General features: G+C 46.6%; 1 protein-coding gene across 1 annotated transcript in view; it reads right to left on the minus strand.

Annotated features, from left to right (window-relative positions):
• LOC311235315 (GDNF family receptor alpha-2-like) overlaps positions 1-23,229 on the minus strand; it is a 257,806-nt gene that overhangs the window by 27,194 nt on the left and 207,383 nt on the right. The window contains exons 5-6 of the mRNA XM_084322740.1: positions 19,894-20,006; positions 3,834-3,974 (exon numbers count right to left, since the gene is read on the minus strand). Of these exons, the coding sequence (XP_084178866.1) occupies positions 3,834-3,974; positions 19,894-20,006 (254 nt within the window). The remainder of the gene's footprint in view (positions 1-3,833; positions 3,975-19,893; positions 20,007-23,229) is intronic.

Here is a 23,229-nt window from a genome sequence, read left to right on the forward strand (position 1 = left end):
TGGTGGTGGTAGTGGTGATGGTGGTGGTGATAGTGGTGGTGGTGGTAGTGGTGATGGTGGCGATAGTGGTGGTGGTGGTAGTGGTGATGGTGGTGATAGTGGTGGTGGTGGTAGTGGTGATGGTGGTGATAGTGGTGGTGGTGGTGATAGTGGTGGTGGTGATAGTGATGGTGGTGATAGTGGTGGTGGTGATAGTGGTGGTGGTGGTGATGGTGGTGATAGTGGTGATAGTGGCGGTAGTGGTGGTGATAGTGGTGGTGGTGGTGATGGCAGTGGTGATAGTGGCGGTAGTGGTGGTGGTGGTGGTAGTGGTGGTGATGCTAGTGGTGGTGGTGGTGATGATAGTGGTGGTAGTGGTGATAGTGGCGGTAGTGGTGGTGGTGGTGGTGGTGATAGTGGTGGTGGTGGTGATGATAGTGGTGGTAGTGGTGATAGTGGCGGTAGTGGTGGTGGTGGTGGTGGTGATAGTGGTGGTGGTGATGGCAGTGGTGATAGTGGCGGTAGTGGTGGTGGTGGTGATAGTGGTGGTGGTGATGATAGTGGTGGTAGTGGTGATAGTGGCGGTAGTGGTGGTGGTGGTGGTAGTGATGGTGGTGGTGATGGTGGTGGCGATGGTGTTCATGGTGGTGATGATGGTTATAGTGATGGTGAGGGTGATAATGATGGTGACGGTGGTCATGGTGGTGGTGATGGTGATGATGATGATGGTGATGATGGTGATGGTGGTCATGATGATGGTGACGGTGATGATGGTCATGATGATGGTGATGGTGATGATGGTGGTCATGGTGAGAGTGATGATGGTGATGGTCATGATGATGGTGATGATAGTGGTCATGGTGATGGTGAAGTGATGGTGATGATGGTCATGATGATGGTGATGGTGATGATGATGATGATGGTGATGATGATGGTGATGGTCATGATGATGGTGATGATGGTGATTGATTGATTGATTGATTGAAAACTTTTTTAACAGATTGCAGAATGGGTACAATACAGTACGGCTCAATACAAACAACTGCTACGAGGATGCAGACCAGAAAAAGACTTTCGTCTTGTTTACATCAGGGTCCTCCATTTTCAATTCATCAGGACATTTATGACATACAACAAGACATACAAATATACAGTACGGGAAAAAATTTATATAATAATAATAAGATCATAAGAAAAAAATAGACATCTGAAGGGGAAGAAACTGTACATTGGAGGGGGTTGGGTGGGGGGGGGTGGACATGGTGATGATGGTGATGATGATATGGTGGCGGTTATGGGGGGGGGGTTATTCATTGAGGAGTAAAACCACTCCGTCTCCAGTAGTTTATCTCCTGTTCCTCTTGACTGCAGTGAGGAGATGCTGCTGCATTTTGTGTTATTTTTCACGACGCCTCCTCAGCTCCCTGCCTCATCCCTCATCCTGCACAGTCAGCTAAAATGGTACCCCAGCAATCTATAGAAATGGTGGGAAAGCATTACCCACACAATGGAACATGTTAAAGGCAATGGTGTCTTGTAGTTTTGATGACATTACATGCACTGTCGCGATAGCGCGGAAGGAGACCCTGCATTTGAGTGCTAAGTGCAAAAGTGTGCTATACCATAACATGTTATGCATTAGATGTATTTTTATTGTAGGATCCCATATTATTTCCCTTGTATCAAAAATCAAACCCTTTTCATGACAGTCCCCCCCTGTAAGGGATAAGCCATCTAACCCTGGAAGATTGAATGTGGAAATTACATGCAAATAGTTTCTTTTGTATTAACGTCTGACTAGATGTTGCCTTAAGGACGGATGTGAAGTGATGAGTGTGACACTGAGAACATTTAATTCCAACTTAATCAGTGGCCAAAGAGGGTTTCTGACTATTCCTGTCTAAGAGACAAATTCTCCTCAGGCCTTGTTTGGATATGTTTCATTCATTCATTCATTTGTTCATTCGTTAGTTAGTTAGTTAGTTAGTTAGTTAGTTAGTTAGTTAGTTAGTTAGTTAGGTAGTTAGGTAGTTAGTTAGTTAGTTAGTTAGTTTGTTCAACCAACCAACCAACCAACCAACCAACCAACCAACCAACCAACCAACCAACCAGTAATGGTGGTGGTTGTGATGGTGGTGATGGTGTTTGTAGTGGTGTTGGTGGTGGTGATGGTGTTGGTGATGGTGGTTGTAGTGGTGGTGATGGTGATGGTGGTGATGGTGTTTGTAGTGGTGTTGGTGGTGGTGATGGTCATGGTGTTGGTGTTAATTGGTGTTGGTGATGGTGATGGTGGTGGTGGTTTAGTGGTGCTGGTGGTGGTGATGTAGTTCTGATTACATTGTTGCACATTGAAAAAGCTCCCTGCATTTGAGTGCAAAAGTGTGCTACAGTAAACCTAACATGCTATGCATTAGATGCATAGATGATATGTATGTATTGTAGGATCCCATATTATTTCCCTTGTATCAAATCTAACTCTTTTCATGACAATTCCCCTCTGACAATAAGCCCTCTAACCCTGGAAGATTGAATGTGGAAATGACATGCAAATAGTTTCTTTTGTATTAACGTCTGACTAGATGTTGCCTTAAGGACAGATGAAAAGTGATGAGAGTGACACTGAGAACATTTATCTATCTATCGGTTAATGAATTCAATACATAATTAAATTGTATTTATTTTTCATCCATCCCTCCATCTTAGTCAAGTGGAATATAAGTGGAATACAAGTGGAATATAATAACATATACTGTATAATATAATAAAAAAAAACATTATATTCATATAATTGCATATAATATTCATATATATATATATAAATGATGGGCAATTATATGAATATTATATGCAATTATATGAATATAATTTTATATATTCCACTTGTCTGAGTACAGACCGTATATGATGTAGGCTGCTCCTGACAATGTCATCATTTGATTTTCTAAATACCAAAATACTGTCCTCAGTACTACAAATTGTTGTTACAAATCACTTGATAATACACAGTGGCTGAACAATATACAAATCCCCAAATTACTTTGTCCTTCTTTCTTTGTTTCTTTCTTTCTTTGTTTCTTTCTTTCCTTCCTTCCTTCCTTCCTTCCTTCCTTCCTTCCTTCCTTCCTTCCTTCCTTCCTTCCTTCCTTCCTTCCTTCCTTCGTTCGTTCCTTCCTTCCTTCCTTCCTTCCTTCCTTCCTTCCTTCCCTCCTTCCTTCCCTCCCTCCCTCCTTCCTTCCTTCCTTCCTTCCTTCCTTCCTTCCTTCCTTCCTTCCTTCCCTCCCTCCCTCCTTCCTTCCTTCCTTCCTTCCTTCCTTCCTTCCTTCCTTCCTTCCTTCCCTCCCTCCTTCCTTCCTTCCTTCCTTCCTTCCTTCCTTCCTTCCTTCCTTCCTTCCTTCCTTCCTTCCTTCCTTCCTTCCTTCCTTCCTTCCTTCCTTCCTTCCCTTGATTTGTTCGTCACATCCACGCAATGCCAAACGCTGGAGCGGACAAAAACCGATCCGCTCCCTACAAATTAACATCCACTAGCATCAACGCTACGGCTATACGCACTCCATTCAACTACCACCGCACCGCGCAACAGCTGCCCGTCATTCGGAGAGCCGCGAAACGCCTAAACACAAAATCTGACATGGAAAACCATTAAAGATGCATTAGATTGAAGCTCACGGCTCCCTCCTTACTCCTGCCCCCCCCCGCGGGACCGGCTGTAGTGCGCGAGAGAGCTAAGAGTAACTGCGGCATCACACGGCCCGCGCTTATCAATATTACATGACCGTCAGGAGGGCCCCTATCGGTTACAAAACACATGTGTGATGCTCCGACGTGCGGAGTATCAGCGTGTCGTGGCGGCTCACGCAGGCAGGTGTTGTCGGTGAAGTCCCGCAGGATGTTGGCGCACTCCTCCTCCTGGTTGCCGCTCGCTTTGCAGCTGCACCACGGAGACACGGTCCAGTTGGAGTAGCTGCTGTCCACGTAGTTGGGGGTCATGTCGGTGCCTGCACAGGGGGGGGCGGGGGTGGAAACACACACACACACGCACGCGCACGCACACACACACACACACACACACACACACACACACACACACACACACACACACACACACACACACACACACACACACACACACACACACACACACACACACACACACACACACACACACACACACACACACACACACACACACACACACACACACACACACACACACACACACACACACACACACACACACACACCGATAGTTATGGGTCACTAATGGACAATAATGGACTACATTTATTGTGAATAGTATATAAAATTGACATGGGGATGTTAGTCATAGGACTAGGGCTGCAGCAGATGAGTGAAACATTGTGTACCTAATGTGTGTTTCTGACGCAAAGAGTCCATTATGTATATATAGGGATGGTCGACATTAGGCTGCTGTAGGAGCTGTATGGCTTGTCCTGCATATAGATAGAACGCTGCTGTTACCTTTTCACTTACTGTGTTCTCACCGTGACTCTCGTGGGAGTCAGCAGTGTTAGGTGGATATTAGAGGTCTTCACGGGTCCAAAGAGTTGTGTCCGGATACAAAAAGACCCGGAAATGTACTGCCCGAACCGTACCAGACCTGTCTATTTTTGGAAAAACAGACCCGGACCCACAAAGACCCGGGAAACACTGGACCCGGAACTGTTTGGCTTGTTGGAACTGATAGACTCAGACACTGAAAGACCCACATCCGTTCTTTCCCGGGAGCGCTCATATAGACCCAGAGTCGGACCAAAATGGACACGATTTATAGCGGTGTATGGGGACGTTTGTTATTGTCTTACCTGGTAACGTCAGACTTCGTGTAGCTTTAACCCTTGTGGCTGCCTGTGACTCATAAATCCATCCATCCTTGCCAACTGGCTTGGTAATCAATATCAATTCACATTTTCTGTTATTCTTGCTGATGAAAATTACGTATTTTCATCTTGTTAGAAACTGTAGCCAGTTAGCATGCTAACGTTACTGTTGTATACAAGCACTCTAGCAGAGAGTAGCGAGAGGGTGACATGTTCTGAATTAACAAACTGATCATGCTACGAAATAAATATATGTAACGGTATTGACATCGTCACCTTAAACTTCGATGCCCCGGGGGAGTTTCGAACCTGTGGTCTCCCACACCGCGGGCAACAGCACAGACCGCTATACCAAGAAGTGAACTCACTGCTTTTTAATGTGTCTATGTGTCTTTTAAGGGTGAGAGTGAGTTTAACCCATAGTACCACTACTCACCCCAGTCACTTCACAACATCTGAAATCCATCCGTTACATATATACATCACTCAATTATGAATGATCCAGTTTGATGTCGCTTGTATGTTCTGGTACTCAGAGGGGCAATACATGAACACTTGCTGTATAGCAGCATATGGTTCAGATGCAAGATGACTAGCAGAGTTGTCTTAGTTAATACTTACTGTATGACCTCTGACCTATCCAGAACAGCATAATGAATGATTACCTCATCTTAAGTATACAGCACTTAGTGCCACCTTGAAATACTGTAGCCTACGGTCATCAATATGAGAGTAGCACATTGGCAAAGAAGGATGGAAACTGTCAAAGCAAGCGGCATTTCATTGAAAACAATTTCAAATTTAGGCTCAGGGAGTAATGGGATACAGTAACGGGTGTTACGTAATCAGGATACAATTTCTTTTAACTCTATTCCAATACAGAAAAAGAAGACGTAATCAGATTACCGATTTTTTTAAAAACAGGTATTTTTTTCTTTTTAAAGAATCCTCCCCTGTCCACCTCAAAATTCCTTTTAAATAATCCCATCTGACCACGGCCTTCTCAACGGGTGCACAACGTCGAGAACAGGGGGGAACGGAAAGATCAGTCTCACCCTGGTCGCATCTCTCCAAAACTCTCATTTGACTTCCTGTATGCGTCAGTGACTGACAAAGTAAGTTCTTGGAAATCACTTAATGTGTTGGAGATGGCGATGCGATCCTGTTATCTGATGTTAGCATCGACACACGACTGTTTAGGATGCTGATGTAAAGCATCCAGTCTATCTCTCTGCTCCCTTGCGCTGTGAATTGATTAATTACTCCAGAGCGCGCACGAGCACATATAAATTCAGTGTACTGAAGTTACCCAGTGCATAGTACATTATTTACTTTATGTGTTATGACTGTGCATTGGTTAATCACCGCAATAAGGCCATGCATAGGCAAATGTATTTCTATAAATCGTATTAATTATTTTTATTTCCATTTACCCTTAATGCTTAACACATTGGTTGCCAACAACTAGAGATCTCGTTGTTGGCCGCCATGCGTTGGTTGCCAATAATGAGATTTCTCGTTATTTCTTTTATTAGCGATATCCATACATTTTTCATCCGTCCAGCCTGACATTATCATTGGGAATGGCTCTGAGCTCGAAAAGGGCAAATACCGCCCCCTATCGTCTCCCGGATGGTAATGCACATTGTAACTGAGGGGTACAATTCCAAGTTCTTTAATAGTTGTCATACAGAAGTACAGAATACTTTCATACAAAATGCTTCCCTGACTGTATTGATAAGTATGGTATCATTAAACCACTACCGCTTGATGTACTTTAACTTCTGGCCATACAGTACACGATATCTAAGTATGATGAACACTTTCCCACATATGAAATCAGGTCCACACAAATATAACAGTCGAAGGTTTAATATAGCAAAAGGTATATACAACATTCACTTAATTACATTTATGATTTGAATGCACTTGTAAGGCAAATGAGTATTCGTAGGCAAATCAACACTGAATGTCCAATCTCTGGTTACGCAGGAAGCAAGTATACAACCTGGTTCTTTAGGGAACTATAGCGATGGTACTTAAGGATTATAGCGGGATACTAAAGGGGTCCTGCTGGTTGTAAGTCAGTAGGGGGGGGGGGTTTGGAGAGCCGTCAGCTGCATCCCATCTGGCCAACGATTCCTGGGGAGAATTCAGGTACAGAACACAGTGCCCGCAGGATCTTGATCCACAGATGAATACACTTGGGCCCTCTTGTAGACGGTAGCTGTAGGCTGTAGGTCCACAACGAAGGAGAAGCGAGGCGGCCTCGGTCTGGGTTGAGCGCCGTCTCACCTGGGCTCCTCTCGGGGTAATTCCAACACTCACCGGTGTTGGCTGTTATCCGCTCCACAAATCAAAGCACCCAAAGCAAATAGATATTCCATGCCGTATAGGCTCAGCAGTCGTCCGGGTAGGTAATCCAATGTGCAGGTCCACTCGTCCTCGCCCAGAACTCCTCGGATGAAAGCACCACGCGTGGTCTGCCCAGCCTGGTTAAGACTCTAGATAACGCGAGGAAACGATGGGGGTGCTGCTCACTTTAGAACTCTAATACCGCACGATGCACCATACATAATAGACTATTATTAACTTAATAGAAATACGTCCCACTCGACGGTACAGTGCCAAACTATGACAATTCAGCTATGAATTTACACGAGGTCTCAATGCCTATTCTGGGGCCAAATAGGCCATACTGCACCACACGTCGGTCGTGGGTGAGGCTTCACGTCTGTTACTAGGTTGGAGGGTAAAGGACTAATGGACTAAAAGAAAGTTCTACTTTACTTGCGCCATATTTATATGCACGGTGAACAAATAGTACCATTCGTATTTCGGTAGCCGTATTCCTACGCGGAACCGGGGCTAGTTGGGACATGTTCGTCGGCACTATTGAACTTGACTCAAGGGCTTGTCTGCTGGCGCCAGGTTCTTGTCCAATGAGAGAATGAACTATTATGGGCTGTAGTAGACTAAAGGGATATTCAGTGTATATGTACAAAGAATATACAAGGGATATCAAACGATATACAAATACTATTAAATATATATCCATAAATAAATATATATATTCGGTTTAATCTGATCCTTCACAACAGCCGCCCCCTAATTAGTCCCACCTAATTAGCTAAGCAGAGACAGATTAACCGCACTGTCTACCACTCAAGGTCCGCTGTAAGGGTCAGTCAACTCACAAAGTCGTGGGGTCATGGTCGTCATCGATAGTGTCTGGGAGTCTTGGCAGTTCTATTAGCCTCGCCACGGGTCGTGTGTAAGTCCGCCCTTGGACGAGCACTTCAGCTGCTCGGACCTTGCCATCGGCACCGGTGATCACTTTGCTTACGCGGCCAGCCGGCCACATAGCTCTGGGTAGTGACTGGTCGATAATCATGACGACTGTTCCTTCTGTCAAATTGTCTCTCTCTTTTACCCACTTCTGGCGGGTCTGTAGAGACGGTAGATAGTGGAGTAGGAAGCTATTCCAAAACTTGTCAGCCAGTACTTGACTGTACCTCCACATTCTTCGGCCGTTCGCTTCTTCAGGCCTGTACATTGTCTGGGGTAGCGCGGGGTCCAGCCGCCCCATCAAGAGTGTGTTGGGGGTGGCTGGGTCGACATCTGCTACATCACTTGAGACGTAACCGAGGGGCTTGGAGTTCAATACTCCCTCGATCTCCGTGAGGACTGTCATTAGGACTTCTTCCGCCACAGTCTGGGCCCCAAGCACGGCGTACAGGGCTGTCTTTATAGAACGTACTTCTCGTTCCCAGGTTCCACCGAAGTGGGGTGCGTTCGGGGGATTAAACTGGAAGTCAATCTGGGATGGAGCGAGGTGAGTCTTAAGTTCTGGGCCCATAGCTTGGAAGCTCTCTCTCAGCTCTCTTTCTCCGCCTTTGAAGTTTGTCCCGTGATCAGACAACAATGTAGACGGTTTTCCTTTCCGCGATGTGAATCTTCGGAAGGCCATAAGGAATGAGTCTGTGCTCATGGTTGGAAGGAGTTCGATATGTATCGCTCTGGTGGTCATGCATTTGAATACAATACCCCACCGCTTCTCGGTTCCTCTTCCTTTCTTTATATACAACGGGCCAAAACAGTCCATGCCTGTGGAGTGAAAGGGCTTGTCGCCGAGTCGGAGGCGACAGGGAGGTAGGTCAGCCATCCGTGGTATGCTGGGCTGCGCGCGCCACTTTCGGCAGTCTAGACAGGTTCGCTGGAAGCGTCGCACTGCTTCTCTCCCTTGAAGTATCCAATAGCGACGTCTGATCTCCGCGAAGACTCTCTCTGCTCCTGCGTGGTGCACATCCTCGTCGTATTTCTTTATGATCAGCTCTGTGACCTTGTGTCGGCTGTTCAAGACTATCGGGTAGAAGAAGTTCTGCTTCTTCGTAGTCAGCTGCTGAAATGTCAGTGGTGGGCTGAATCTCTGGGTGGTGCCACAGGAATGTCTTTAGCTGCGCACTCTCCCGTGGGGTGGGCGTAGGCCACTCTTCTTCCGGGAGCTTGAGGAACTCTGGTCCGTCACTGTAGATGTTGCGACGGGTGAGGTCATCTAGGGACATTCCCCGGGTGATGACGTCAGCTGGGTTGTGTTTGGTGTCCACATACCGCCAGCTTGCTGCTTCTGTTAACTCTTGAATCTCTGTGACTCTGACTCCCACGAAGACCTTGTATCTGCATGAATCAGACTTGATCCATGTGAGTACTGTCGTAGAGTCTGACCACAAGATTGTTCTTTGCACCGGGATGGTGAGTTCACGTTGGATTAACGTGGCTAGATGCGCTCCTGCTAGGGCTGCGCAGAGCTCTAGACGCGGGATAGATTGTTGCTTTCGTGGGGCTATTCTTGAGCGAGCCAGGATGAAAGCGGTGTGTATCTCTCCTCCCTTCTCTTGGGCACGCAAGTAGGCCACAGATCCATAGGCTACTTCAGAGGCGTCGCTGAAGACGTGTAGATCCATCTTGCATGTCTCTGGCCTCACTGTGGATGGGAAGTAGCTGCGGCGTATGTTGACGCCTGGGAGTGAGCGGAGTTCCGTCTCCCACTCTCTCCATGTGGAGGCAAGGTGTGCGGGTATTGGGTCGTCCCAGCCCTGGTCCTTGTCCCATAGTGCTCGTACAATCATCTTTGCCCTGGTGGTGTAAGGTAGAATACATCCCAACGGGTCATATTGTCTGGCGAGTGTTCTGTACACACTCCGTCTGGTGGTCGGTATCGCCGTCGACCTTCCCTGCTCCGTGGTCAGGGGTTTGTGTCTATAGTGGAGCGAGTCTGTTTTGAAGCGCCAGACTAGTCCTAGTGTCATTTCTTGGGCTTCTCTTGGGATGGTCGCCATCCAGGTCTCGCTACTGGCTGCCTTGTCCGCGGGGGAGAGGCTGCGCAATACTTGCGGGTCGCTGCTGGCCCACTGCCTGAGATCAAAGCCGCCTTTGATCAGGGAGGCGCGTAGCTTGAGTAGGAGAGCCTCGGCTTTTTCTTGGGTCGAAACGCTTTGTAAACAGTTGTCCACGTAGAAACTGTTCTTCACACTGTGTCGGACCTCTTCATCTGCTGCTGGGTCCTCTGCGACGTGTTTCTGCAGTGCAAATGTAGCACAGCACGGGCTGCATGTGGCTCCGAAGGGGAGGACTTCCCATTGGTAGATGGCTGGGTGCTCATCTCCGATCCTCTCTCTCCATAGGAACCGCACTAGGGGCTTATCCTCCTCCACTAGTCTCACCTGCAGGAACATCCCTTTGATATCCCCGCTGATAGCCACCTTGTCCTGGCGGAAGCGTAGTAGCACGCCTAGTAGAGAGGGGCCGAGTGTGGGGCCGGGCAAGAGCTCTTTATTCAGATTCTGGGACCCGTCTGGTAGCTGCAGTTAAACACAATGCGATCCTTGCCGTTGTGGTGGACCTTGTGGTGCGGCACGTACCATGATTCGGTCGTCTGATCGGCCTCTTTAATGTCAATCTTCATTACGTGTCTCGCTGTGATTAGCTTCTCAATCTCAGCGCGGTACACACTCTCTTGAGCGGGGTCTTTGGCTAGGCGCCGCTCTGTGTTCAATAGATACCGCTCCGTAGCTTCTTTGGTGGCGTGAAAGGTGGGCATTCCCTCTCGCCTCAGGAGTGGAGTTGCGTATCTCATCACTCCGCTGACTGTGACTCTCTTTGTCCCTTGCTCGAGGAGGTTTATGGCGTAAATGTCTTCTTTAGAACGAATGTCTTTCTTTTCGTTCTTAAAGGGCATTGTCTCTAGTGTCCATAGCCTCTCGACATGCTGCAGGAGAGTGGTGTCTTCTTCTGTCACTCTGGAGTGGAGGCAGCTAGTGGCTGCTGTTCGGTTGAGAGATTTAGCGAGGGGGCCTTGTAGTGTCCATCCTAGGCGGGTCTCGACTGCTGCAGGACAGCCTCTGGGTCCTGTATGGACCCGGTCTATCGGGACTATGAGGTCTGCATGGTCGGAGCCTATCAGCAGGGTCGGGGTGGCGCCGTCTATGAGCGGGATAGGTAGTTGACGCAGGTGCACATATTTATCCATCAGTTTGGCGATGGGGTAGGTGTACTGTGATAGTCCTATTTCTTGGCTGGTGAAAGCATTTGTAATCCTATACCGTCTCTCTGGCTGCCCGCTTGCTGCGATAGTGAAGGAGACATTCTCGCCTTTTATCGTCTTTAAATCTCTTCTTATTGTCCGAATCGTCATCTGGTTCTCGCTCCCCCGCAGTCCCAGCTGGGCCGCAGCGGATGCGAGGAGAAGGGTCTTCTCTGACCCGTCATCAAGGACGGCGTAAGTGTCCATGACTTTATCTTGGTGGCTCAATGTTACACGGACTACCTTTAAGAGCACCTGGGCGCCGCTGCTGCTGGCGGGGTCAATGTACATGACACTTGCCTTTGTGCTGCTCGATGGTGCAGGTGCAGGCTTTCTTCTGTTACTGTCGTGTAGGACATCTAGGTGGGCTCCGTCACACCGACTGCACCTCTTCTTTAGGCGGCACTCGGCTGCCATGTGACTGCGCGCACATCGGTAACAGCGCCTGTTGGACTTTATCCATTGACTCACTTCTTCTGCATTCATCTTCTTGAACAGGTCACATTGTGACAGCCAGTGTTCCTTCTCGCAGTACGGGCACACCATCTTCCACTTCTCTTTTCTCGAGGGGGTACTGTGGTTCTTACTGCTCGGTACTGATTCTGATTGGTGCATGACAGTCACTGATCTTCTTCCATCGTTTACTCTCCTAGGTCCCTCTCTGGAGCTTGGTGTGCTCCGCACGAATGTATCCAAGCGTAGGCTGCTGACTTCTCTCGTCAGGAAGTCGGCTAAATCGAGGAGGGATGGTTCGGGACCGTTAGGATCACGGTGGTCTCTTTGCCGCCTAAAGCGCTCTTGTCTGGCGGGCGGCAGCTTCTCTAAAATCCTCTCGACGTTAGAGTTGGCGTATAGCTCGTGCATACCCTTTTCTCGTTGCGCTCCCAGCATCCCTACCAGGGACTGCACTTTTATAGACAGGTCGTCTAGTGAGCGATTGTCTGTTGCTGGGGGTAGGCGGTCAATATGCCTTATCTCTTGGATTATGTAATCCCATATACGTCCATATCTCTGGTCCAGCGCTGCTAGAGCCGCGGTGTATGGGGTCGTAGAGGTGGCATAGGCTAGCGCTATATTGTGCGCTCGGGGTACTTTCAGGTGCTTCAGTAATATTGCATACTTGTGGCGTTCGTCAACGACATCCACCATCATTGTCTCTAAGCACATCCGGAGCTCCGTGTACTGTACTCGATTCTCATGGGTGAAGTCTGGAAACGTCGGTGTGCCAATGTATGACGCCGTGGATGGCTGGCACATCGGTGAGCGTTGGGAGAGAGGCCTCCTAGGCGAGTCTCCTCTTGCGCCTCTCTGTGGGCTGGTACCGGCAGGGTACCATGGCCCGCTGGTCCAGGTGCTGTTCCTCTGGGCTGGTCGTGCGTCATGCTCACCCGTGAATAGAGTCGGGGGTCTGTAGCGCAGCGCCGCGGGGGTATAGCCTGGGCTGTACTGGACCTCCTGGTCCGGTGGAGTACTGTGCTGTCGTCGGGCTTGGTTCTCCTCCTCACCCTCTTCTTCTTCTGTCAGGTCCTCTAGATCCTGTAGTCGTTTATTTAGCCTCTCCGCAGTGTATGCTGCTCCTTCCTTGTAGCTGGGTCTCGCTTGGACCGGTCGGGGAAGGGGGTCTGTGGGGGGTATAGGCTCTCTCTGGTGGTCAAGTTCAGGGTCGCTTGGTCGGTTAGGGGATGCTGCCCTTGACTGTTGTCTCGACGAGGCCCTTGAACCCCTGGCGGAGGGAGAGGGTGTTGCCTTGGTGATCAGCTGCTCCATTAGCTGCGCTTGTAGTCTGTCGCGCTCGCCCTGTAGTCTGTCGCGCTCGGCTTCGCGCTGGATGAGAGCGATGTCGCGCTCTGCTTCTCTTTGGGCACCGTCAGCGGCGCGCTGGGTGTCGGACCGGTCTCTTGCCATATTCTCTTCCGTCTGAAGGCGTCTCATCTCCAGGCGTATGTGCTCTTCTTCGCTCCGTTGCTGTGTTTGGAGTCGATCGCGTTCACCCTGAAGTCGATCGCGTTCACCCTGGAGTCGATCGCGTTCGGTAGAGGCTGTCAGGCTGACGAGGAACGCCTGTGACAGCATCCTCTCTGCCTCGCTGGGGGAAGACGCTTGTAGAGGTGAGCCGCTCCTGGCTGTACTCGTTGGGGAGTCCTGGAGCTCTATCTCCTCGGCGCTCTCCTCATCTTGTTCCGTGCAGGGTTCCACTTCTGGAGGGTTGTCTTCCTCCCGGAGCTGGTCGGGGACTACTTCTTCGGTATTGGCGGGGGGTAAAGGCATGTCTGTTCCCTCCTGGTCCCCACCGTGAGCTTGGTCAGTTACATTAGAACCCACTAGGGCCTCTGTGGTCGGGGTAACCTGGTCGTTAAGGTCAGACATAATTTTACTTTCTACTTTTACCGCGTTTACCGTCTGTAGAAGGCTAGGTAGTTGACTGACAGCGTAATCCTCTAAGTACTGAGGTGTCTGTCGTCTGCGCCGCGGGCGTTCTACGTTAGGAGGACCGTTTCGTGGAGTGTTCATCATAGGCCATTTCAATATTAATAACACTATATTAATATTACACTAGTTACCCTCCGGCTCGAAGGACCAATTGTAACTGATGGGTACAATTCCCTGACTGTATTGATAAGTATGGTATCATTAAACCACTACCGCTTGATGTACTTTAACTTCTGGCCATACAGTACATGATATCTAAGTATGATGAACACTTTCCCACATATGAAATCAGGTCCACACAAATATAACAGTCGAAGGTTTAATATAGCAAAAGGTATATACAACATTCACTTAATTACATTTATGATTTGAATGCACTTGTAAGGCAAATGAGTATTCGTAGGCAAATCAACACTGAATGTCCAATCTCTGGTTACGCAGGAAGCAAGTATACAACCTGGTTCTTTAGGGAACTATAGCGATGGTACTTAAGGATTATAGCGGGATACTAAAGGGGTCCTGCTGGTTGTAAGTCAGTAGGGGGGGGGGGTTTGGAGAGCCGTCAGCTGCATCCCATCTGGCCAACGATTCCTGGGGAGAATTCAGGTACAGAACACAGTGCCCGCAGGATCTTGATCCACAGATGAATACACTTGGGCCCTCTTGTAGACGGTAGCTGTAGGCTGTAGGTCCACAACGAAGGAGAAGCGAGGCGGCCTCGGTCTGGGTTGAGCGCCGTCTCACCTGGGCTCCTCTCGGGGTAATTCCAACACTCACCGGTATTGGCTGTTATCCGCTCCACAAATCAAAGCACCCAAAGCAAATAGATATTCCATGCCGTATAGGCTCAGCAGTCGTCCGGGTAGGTAATCCAATGTGCAGGTCCACTCGTCCTCGCCCAGAACTCCTCGGATGAAAGCACCACGCGTGGTCTGCCCAGCCTGGTTAAGACTCTAGATAACGCGAGGAAACGATGGGGGTGCTGCTCACTTTAGAACTCTAATACCGCACGATGCACCATACATAATAGACTATTATTAACTTAATAGAAATACGTCCCACTCGACGGTACAGTGCCAAACTATGACAATTCAGCTATGAATTTACACAAGGTCTCAATGCCTATTCTGGGGCCAAATAGGCCATACTGCACCACACGTGGGTCGTGGGTGAGGCTTCACGTCTGTTACTAGGTTGGAGGGTAAAGGACTAATGGACTAAAAGAAAGTTCTACTTTACTTGCGCCATATTTATATGCACGGTGAACAAATAGTACCATTCGTATTTCGGTAGCCGTATTCCTACGCGGAACCGGGGCTAGTTGGGACATGTTCGTCGGCACTATTGAACTTGACTCAAGGGCTTGTCTGCTGGCGCCAGGTTCTTGTCCAATGAGAGAATGAACTATTATGGGCTGTAGTAGACTAAAGGGATATTCAGTGTATATGTACAAAGAATATACAAGGGATATCAAACGATATACAAATACTATTAAATATATATCCATAAATAAATATATATATTCGGTTTAATCTGATCCTTCACAACACACATCATTGGATTGGATGGAGTGAAAAAGTGCATCAGAGAAAAACTCCGCCCCAGGGTTTCCCCACCTCTGGCAAGCAGTGTCGTGTTACCAGAGTCACTGGCGAGGCTGGAAGCAGCTTGGATCATGCGTTTCGGACTATAACGTTGGATCAATAAACGCGATCAATATTTGGAATGGCGATCAGGAATTGGATTCATCTTTTTGCAGAACATCTGATCTGAGGTAAGGAATCTATATTACCAGTTTTGGGTTAATCAGAGTTGTTTTTCACAGATTGCACAACGTGTGTGTGTGTGTGTGTGTGTGTGTGTGTGTGTGTGTGTGTGTGTGTGTGTGTGTGTGTGTGTGTGTGTGTGTGTGTGTGTGTGTGTGTGTGTGTGTGTGTGTGTGTGTGTGTGTGTGCGTGTGTGTGTGGCGTTAGGCGCTGAGCGTGGCACGAATACATTCTTTTTCAGCCCGCTTTTGTATTGTGCATAAGGACACAAATACTCGAGATTATCTAGCGTTTATTTGAAAACGATTCATAAATCAGCCGGAAAATGACAACGTGTTTTGTGTATTCCAGTAAATGGCTATTTTCGCGGAATTTCTCTGAAATTACTAGAAATCACCAAAACTATACTCGTATTCAAAATGGTATAAAACGGAAATGTACTGATGAAAAAACAATCCGTTTCGTACATGTTGACTGCAAGCAAGTCATTGATAAGCGACGGGTGTATTAGACACATAGCCATAATTTAAGATATAGTTTATGCGTTCGCAAATGTGCTCGTCCTCCCATTCATTAACGTGGTGGCATCCAAGCGATACATCACCAAATCCGGCTGGCAACCAATGTGTTAAAAGCCACTCCACTTGTTATGTGAAGAACTTAACATGTGAAACATGTATTTAGGGTGCAATCTCATAACTTTAATATATATTGTACATTTCCTTACATTTCTTTATTCCATTGTAATCGTGCTGATGTTTAAGGGCTTTTAATTGTCTTGCTATTGAACCATTCACACATCACCATGCTATCTGTGTAAGAAATGCTTCACTGGTCACTTTATCATTCTTTCAAAGATATCAAGATATCCTGTTTACGTTCCATACTCCCATTCCCATGTATTATTTATGTTTCCCCTCTGTTCCAGAAACCATACACTGATTCATCCGTCCACTCCACCGTGATGACTGCTTTGTATAATACTGGGTCATAGTGTATATTGTACTTCAGTAACCCCTGCAACCTGATTCCACAAAAGAAAACAAACCGAGTGCTGTTGTCTGCTGCTTAGCCAAGCCCCACAAGGGATGAGCATCCACCACACCAGCCAGTCTGGAGTAGAGTAGAAAATGTTCTTACATTTTAAAGATATTAAATTAAATTAAATATATACATGTAGCAGGGTAGTAGCAACACAGAGACTTCTCAACAGCACAAGGGCACTAGGTGGATATTTCATGTTTTGAGGGGTTTGTATATATATATATATTGTATATATACGTATATAAATATATATATGAACCGGAACCACGTGATTTTGGGGGTTCGTATATATTCGTATATAATTATATATGTATATATATAAACATATACAAACCCCCAAAATCATGTGGTCCCGGTTTGGTATATACATACAAACCCCCGAAGTCACATGGTTCAGCACATCATAGCTACTCTATAGGATTTATTACCCACTGTAGTTGGGCTGCTATTCCCCCCCCCCCCCCTTTGTCTTCATTGTACATGGAACGCATTGCAATTTCACTGAAATTCATGTTTAGAATTCCTTCCATGCACTGTTGCGGCTCTGGAGTGAGTGACCATGCCTACGCATCACTAAAAGCGCTGTGATCAAATGACCACTAGTGTGGAAGAATGTGTTTGCAGAGGCAATTCTCTCCGTGCACTCTTTGAAGAACATTTACAATGAGCAAACAGATGGCCATCAAGTGTTTTAATTAAGTAAACTCTCTCTCTCTCTCTCTCTCTCTCTCTCTCTCTCTCTCTCTCTCTCTCTCTCTCGCTCTCTCTCTCTCTCTCTCTCTCTCTCTCTCTCTCTCTCTCTCTCTCTCTCTCTCTCTCTCTCTCATTGAACATTGTACATATGTCTATACCGAACACTGTGACCTCATTTTCTTCTTCTAAATTCATGCTATATTATGTTATTATGTTATTTGATACTATCTTGTCTAGCACAGTCTCTGGAGCGTAACAGTAAGAAGCATTTTGTATGAAAGTATTCTGTACTTCTGTATGACAACTATTAAAGAACTTGAACTCTCTCTCTCTCTCTCTCTCTCTCTCTCTCTCTCTTTCTCTCTCTCTCTCTACACTCCCTCCTCCTCCTCTCACACCACTGGAGATACCAGACAAGGAGCAGACGGAGCCGGCGTGGACAGCCATCCCCCCATATTGATAATTGAAGGTAGAGAGAGAGAGTGGACTGACTGTCACGCTGTCTCTTCCTCTACCCCTCAAACCATCCCTTTATTTCCTCGGCATGCGTCCAAATTTTGAGGGGGAAAATACTGAGGGCTAGATCCACAAAGAATGGATTGCACGGTGCTAATTGCACCCTTACTTACAATTCATTATGAATTGAAAATGGGGGACCCTGATGTAAACAAGACGAAAGTCTTTCTCTGGTCTGCATCCCCTTAACAATTGTGTGTATTGAGCCGTACTGTATTGTACCCATTCTGCAATCTGTTAATAAAATGTTCATTCAATCAATCACCTGCGCGGCGATTGATTGAATGGAAATTGTATTAACAAATTGTAGAATGGGTACAATACAGTACGGCTCAATACACACAATGGGGGGTGGCTGTCTGGGGGGGGGGGGGGGGGGGGGGGTGCATTTACGGTTCTCACTGTGATGACAGGTTGGTCCTGCAGCCAGCATGTGGTGACACGAGTGGGCAGGTGTGAGCTAACAGCGTGGTGCTCTAGCCTGGTGAGTGTCCCTGGGTAGGCATCAATGTAGTAGTCTGTTTGGGCTTGTTGTCTGTTATTTTTGTGTGGTATGTGCGGCTAGAGCAGTCGTCTCGACACATTGAGACCAGGCAGGTCAGTAACCAGCTTGCTGGGGTCCTAACCGGTCTACTAGGTTCATCTTCACTGACTACCTGAATGGGTTTAGGCTGTGAGAAAATCAGGGAAATAAATGTTGGCGGCATCACAAGCGAAAATTAAAAAGAGGTGCGAACACAGCGTGAGTTTAGTACTGGTGATCGAGTTTTGGCGGTTTTATTGTCAATGTACACAAGGCAATTTAAATGCTCAAGGGCACTTAGGTAGGATGGTGGGCACCGGAGATGTAATACCAGCCACCCTTCAGTTGCCAGCTCAGAGCTGGAATACACCCTCCCGTCAGTGGCGGGGATCGAACCAGTGACCTTTCAGTTACTGGCCGCCCCCCTTTGATTTCAACTTGTGGTCACAGGTATCTGTGAAACTGTTCCATGTCACTTTGCCATTCTGCTCACTCTTCTAGTGCAGTGCCCGGTGCTGACTGGGTGGCTGGTACAGTGGCGCTGGTTTCAGATGATGCTGTTCTTGAGCCTCAAACATTCAGAGACCCTCAGGAATGTGAAAGGGTTGCCATCTGCCAGAACACGGTTCCCCCAGGGTGTTAACAATTATCTAAATTTGAGGCCTTAAAAAGTGATTAAATAGGATTTAGTGGGGGAAATGTCTGGGCTGCAATGTAAGCAATATGGTAATATCAGGCCCCCCCCCAACAATTCATATGGAATTACTTCCTTCATAGTAATTCTTCTTCATACTTCTTTGCCAGTATGACCGTGAAATAGGTATTAAATGCTATTCAAGGTCTTAAAAAGGTCTTAAATTGATCTCGTTGAAACCTGCAGGAACCCTGCAGAAGCATGGCATTTGAAGAGCTTATTTTGAAATATCAGGTATGTTTGGTGACGTGCCCTCCCACACTGAGTGGGTGGAGCACGATATTGATGTTGGTAATGCAAAGTCTATACTTAGTTAGAGTTTTCTCCTGAGAAGTGCAAATATTTAGATGCTGAGGTAAAATATATGCTTGACAATGATATTGCGGTATACAACATTACACCTACACACTTTCCCGTTCATGCACGCACCTACACTTCTGACCTTACTGATTACACACCTCGTATGTCATTCCTTTCTTTTTCAATACATTATTTGTTAATTAGCTTGTATTGAAAAACACACACACACACACTCACACTCACACTCTCTCTCTCACACACACACACACACACACACACACACACACACACACACACACACACACACACACACACACACACACACACACACACACACACACACGCGCGCACACACACTCACACTCACACTCACACTCTCACACACACACACACACACACACACACACACACACACACACACACACACACACACACACACACACACACACACACACACACACACACACACACACACACACACACACACAGAATCAGAATGTGTAACAGAATCAGGCAGCAGTACTGACCAATGAGTCTGGCGTAGGAGGCCAAGCAGGCCTGGTAATTGTCTTCGTTTGGACAGCTGCTCACTGTGTGCTGAGTCACCAAGCAGTTTGTGTGGAAATCAGCCAGTCTGGACCTGTACAACACACACACAGAGAGAAATGACTAGGGATGGGAATTGATAGGATTTTATCGATACGATTCCATTATCGATTCTGCTTATCGATTCGATTCTTTATCGATTCTCTTATCGATACCTGATCAATTTATAATTTAAATAAATAAATTGGAAATGCAACAGAACTAAGCTGGTTAGAATAACAACATGCAACTTGACATTTCTGATTGTCATTTATTGTTGAGCCCCCATGTCAGGGGCGACAGTGGCTCGGGAGGTAGAGCAGTCGTCTGGCAATCCGGAGGTTCCCGGTTCGATTCCCGCTCCTCCCGGGCAGCGTGTCGATGTGTCCTTGAGCAAGACACTTAACCCCTAACTGCTCCCGATGAGCAGGTTGGCACCTTGCATGGTTGCCTCCGCCGTCGTTGTGTGAATGTGTGAGTGATTGGGTAAAATGTAAGGAACAAATTGTAAAGCGCTTTGGATAAAAGCGCTATATAAAAAAGCAGCCATTTACCATGTCAGAAAAATACAAAAACTGTAAAAAATAAAACATTAACTATAGCCTACACCTACACTTAAATAAAATAATGTATTTGAGATTCTCTTAAAATGTATTTATTTTTTTATTCTTAAACTAATTTAATCTATTGAATAACAGGTCGTTATTCCTCTGACTTCTGTCTCTCACACACACACACACACACACACACACACACACACACACACACACACACACACACACACACACACACACACACACACACACACACACACACACACACACACACACACACACACAGAGCTCCCTCCCCGGGCCCCTGTCCTGTAAGGTATTGGCTTGTGTTGCTACACGGACACATCCGTATGTTGCACCATGGTACTTCCTGTCTGACAGACTCAGAGTAGAGACAGTAAACAAACACTCCGACTCTTATTATATGTGAACTTAAGAGTACAAGGTTTACACAACAGTCCCCACCCGCTGTTTTATTGTATTTGTACCTGTACTATCCGCTGTCAGCTGTTTATCTCTCTTTGTGAGCTTGATTAAATAGCGTTAGCTCACGTTAGCTAGCGATAGCTCCGCGGCTAATTTTAGCTCACCCCGAACTAAATCAATGACTAGGTTCTAAAGCATTCACACACTAACTCAAAGCCTATGACCAAATTGTTTGGCACCGTTCCCCCTCTGGAACATCTGCCATCATGGCCGTGATCAGCCTGGTTAGGTGTATACAACGTTGGTAGACCACTACAACAGCTGTCACGCATAACAAACAGGTCTCAGGTGTTGTGACTTTTTGATAGTAATATATAATTTGAACAGCTTGAAATATATAATTTATTATTGCACCAAAAAGGTGAAATGAAATTGGCATAAATATGTTTTATAATAGCCTAAATGGAGATTCAAGTTACATTGTTTATCATATTGTTTAGAATTAGATTGCATTATAGACTAGATTCTGTAACGCACTATTTTTGCCCCCAGTGGGAAGTCAGCTGCGCGCAGGCCTAGACCACACGCATGAACGCTAATTAGCAACGCGTGCCACCTGTAAAAGGGTGTGTTTGATCCTTCGGGAGAAGTTAGTTGACAGAATGTTTGTTAGAATAAGCTATGCCTCGCTGCTGCTCTGCTCTAGAAAAACCTGTAAAGGGAGAAACGAATTAAATGGAATGGAATTGAGAACTGCATTTCTGCCTCTTGGTCGTCAATGAAACATGAAGAACAAAAACTGTGAAATATGAATAATCATACGTGTTTAAATAAGAAGAGGATTTGGAACAGTTTATTGTGCAAACAAAGTGGTGCCGAAACCAGGGAGAATTTAAGTATATTCTACACGGACGGACTAATTGGATAAAGAAGAAGAATGACTGAACTAACAAGATTGAAGGCTATCCGAGGAGCAATAAGGACGTCTGTAACCAAGTTACTGAACAAGATAGACGATCAGATAGGAGCAGAGGCCCCTTGTCTGTCCGACTTGGAGGAAAGTAAAGAAATATTAGTCGTCAAGGAGACGACTCTAAATGAACATGATCGGGACGTTGCAGCAGCGACGGAGGAGAAGGACCTGGTCGAAGAAGTGACCACGGCTCTGGACTATATGGACAGAATAATCAAAAGGAAAACTCGGATCAACAGGTTGGTGCGCGACTCTCTCATAAAGACAGAAGAGGAGCGACAGAGAAGAGTGAGCGAAGGGAGCTCACACTCATCAAGTAGATCGGATCATATAAGACTTCCGAAATTGATAATTGGAAAATTCAGTGGTGATATAAGCCGATGGCAAGACTTTTGGAATCAATTTAAAGTGTCGATTCACAATAACACCACCCTGAGTTCAGCTGACAAGTTCAGCTATTTGAAGTCATTATTGACAGACACGGCCGCAAACGTAGTCGCAGGATTATCCTTATCCGACGAGAACTACGACAATGCAATTGCAATGTTGATGGAAAGATTTGGCCGTAAAGATTTGATCATAAACGCACACATGAACAAGCTCCTTAATCTAACCCCTGTAAAGAGTGCCACGAACATTAACGCACTAAGGAGATTGTATGATGACTGTGAAATACAAGTGAGGAGTTTAGACGCACAGGGCGTTGTATCGGACTCATATGGAAGTCTACTGTGCCCGATTCTCATGAAAATGATTCCCGAAGAAATAACCCTGGAGTTTACGCGTGTTCAGGCTACAGGGTCTGTATTGAAAGTCAAAGACCTAATGACATTCCTGCAAAGGGAACTCGAGAGTCGGGAAAGGACAATGAACTTGACACAGAGAAAGGAGACTCCACCTCCACCCGCAGACAGTGTCTGGGAAAGGAGGAGTCGGCGGCCCCAGCGCGCGGGCGCCGCATCGACATCTACATTTTACGCAGCTGATAATGAAGATGGAAAAGCATGTGTATTCTGTAACAAAAGCAATCACAGATCAAAGGACTGTTCAGAATTCACTGCTGAGATCAGGAAAGAAAAATTAAAGGTACAGGGCAGATGCTACAGATGTCTAGGTGCCAGGCACACTTCTAGTAAATGCAAAGTGCAGGGAATGTACTGTGAGGAGTGTAATAGTGTATGGCATCATAGAACAGTGTGTACCAGACAGAAGGGCACACAGAGTAATGTTAGGGAAAACCCCACAGATACTGTAGTGTCAATTGTCCCAACATCAGAAAGGGGCACAGTTCTGCTGCAGACAGCGACTGTATGGATAGAAACACC

This window comes from Notolepis coatsorum (genome assembly GCF_963971535.1).
Source record: "Notolepis coatsorum genome assembly, chromosome: 10".
Lineage (NCBI taxonomy): Eukaryota > Metazoa > Chordata > Actinopteri > Aulopiformes > Paralepididae > Notolepis > Notolepis coatsorum.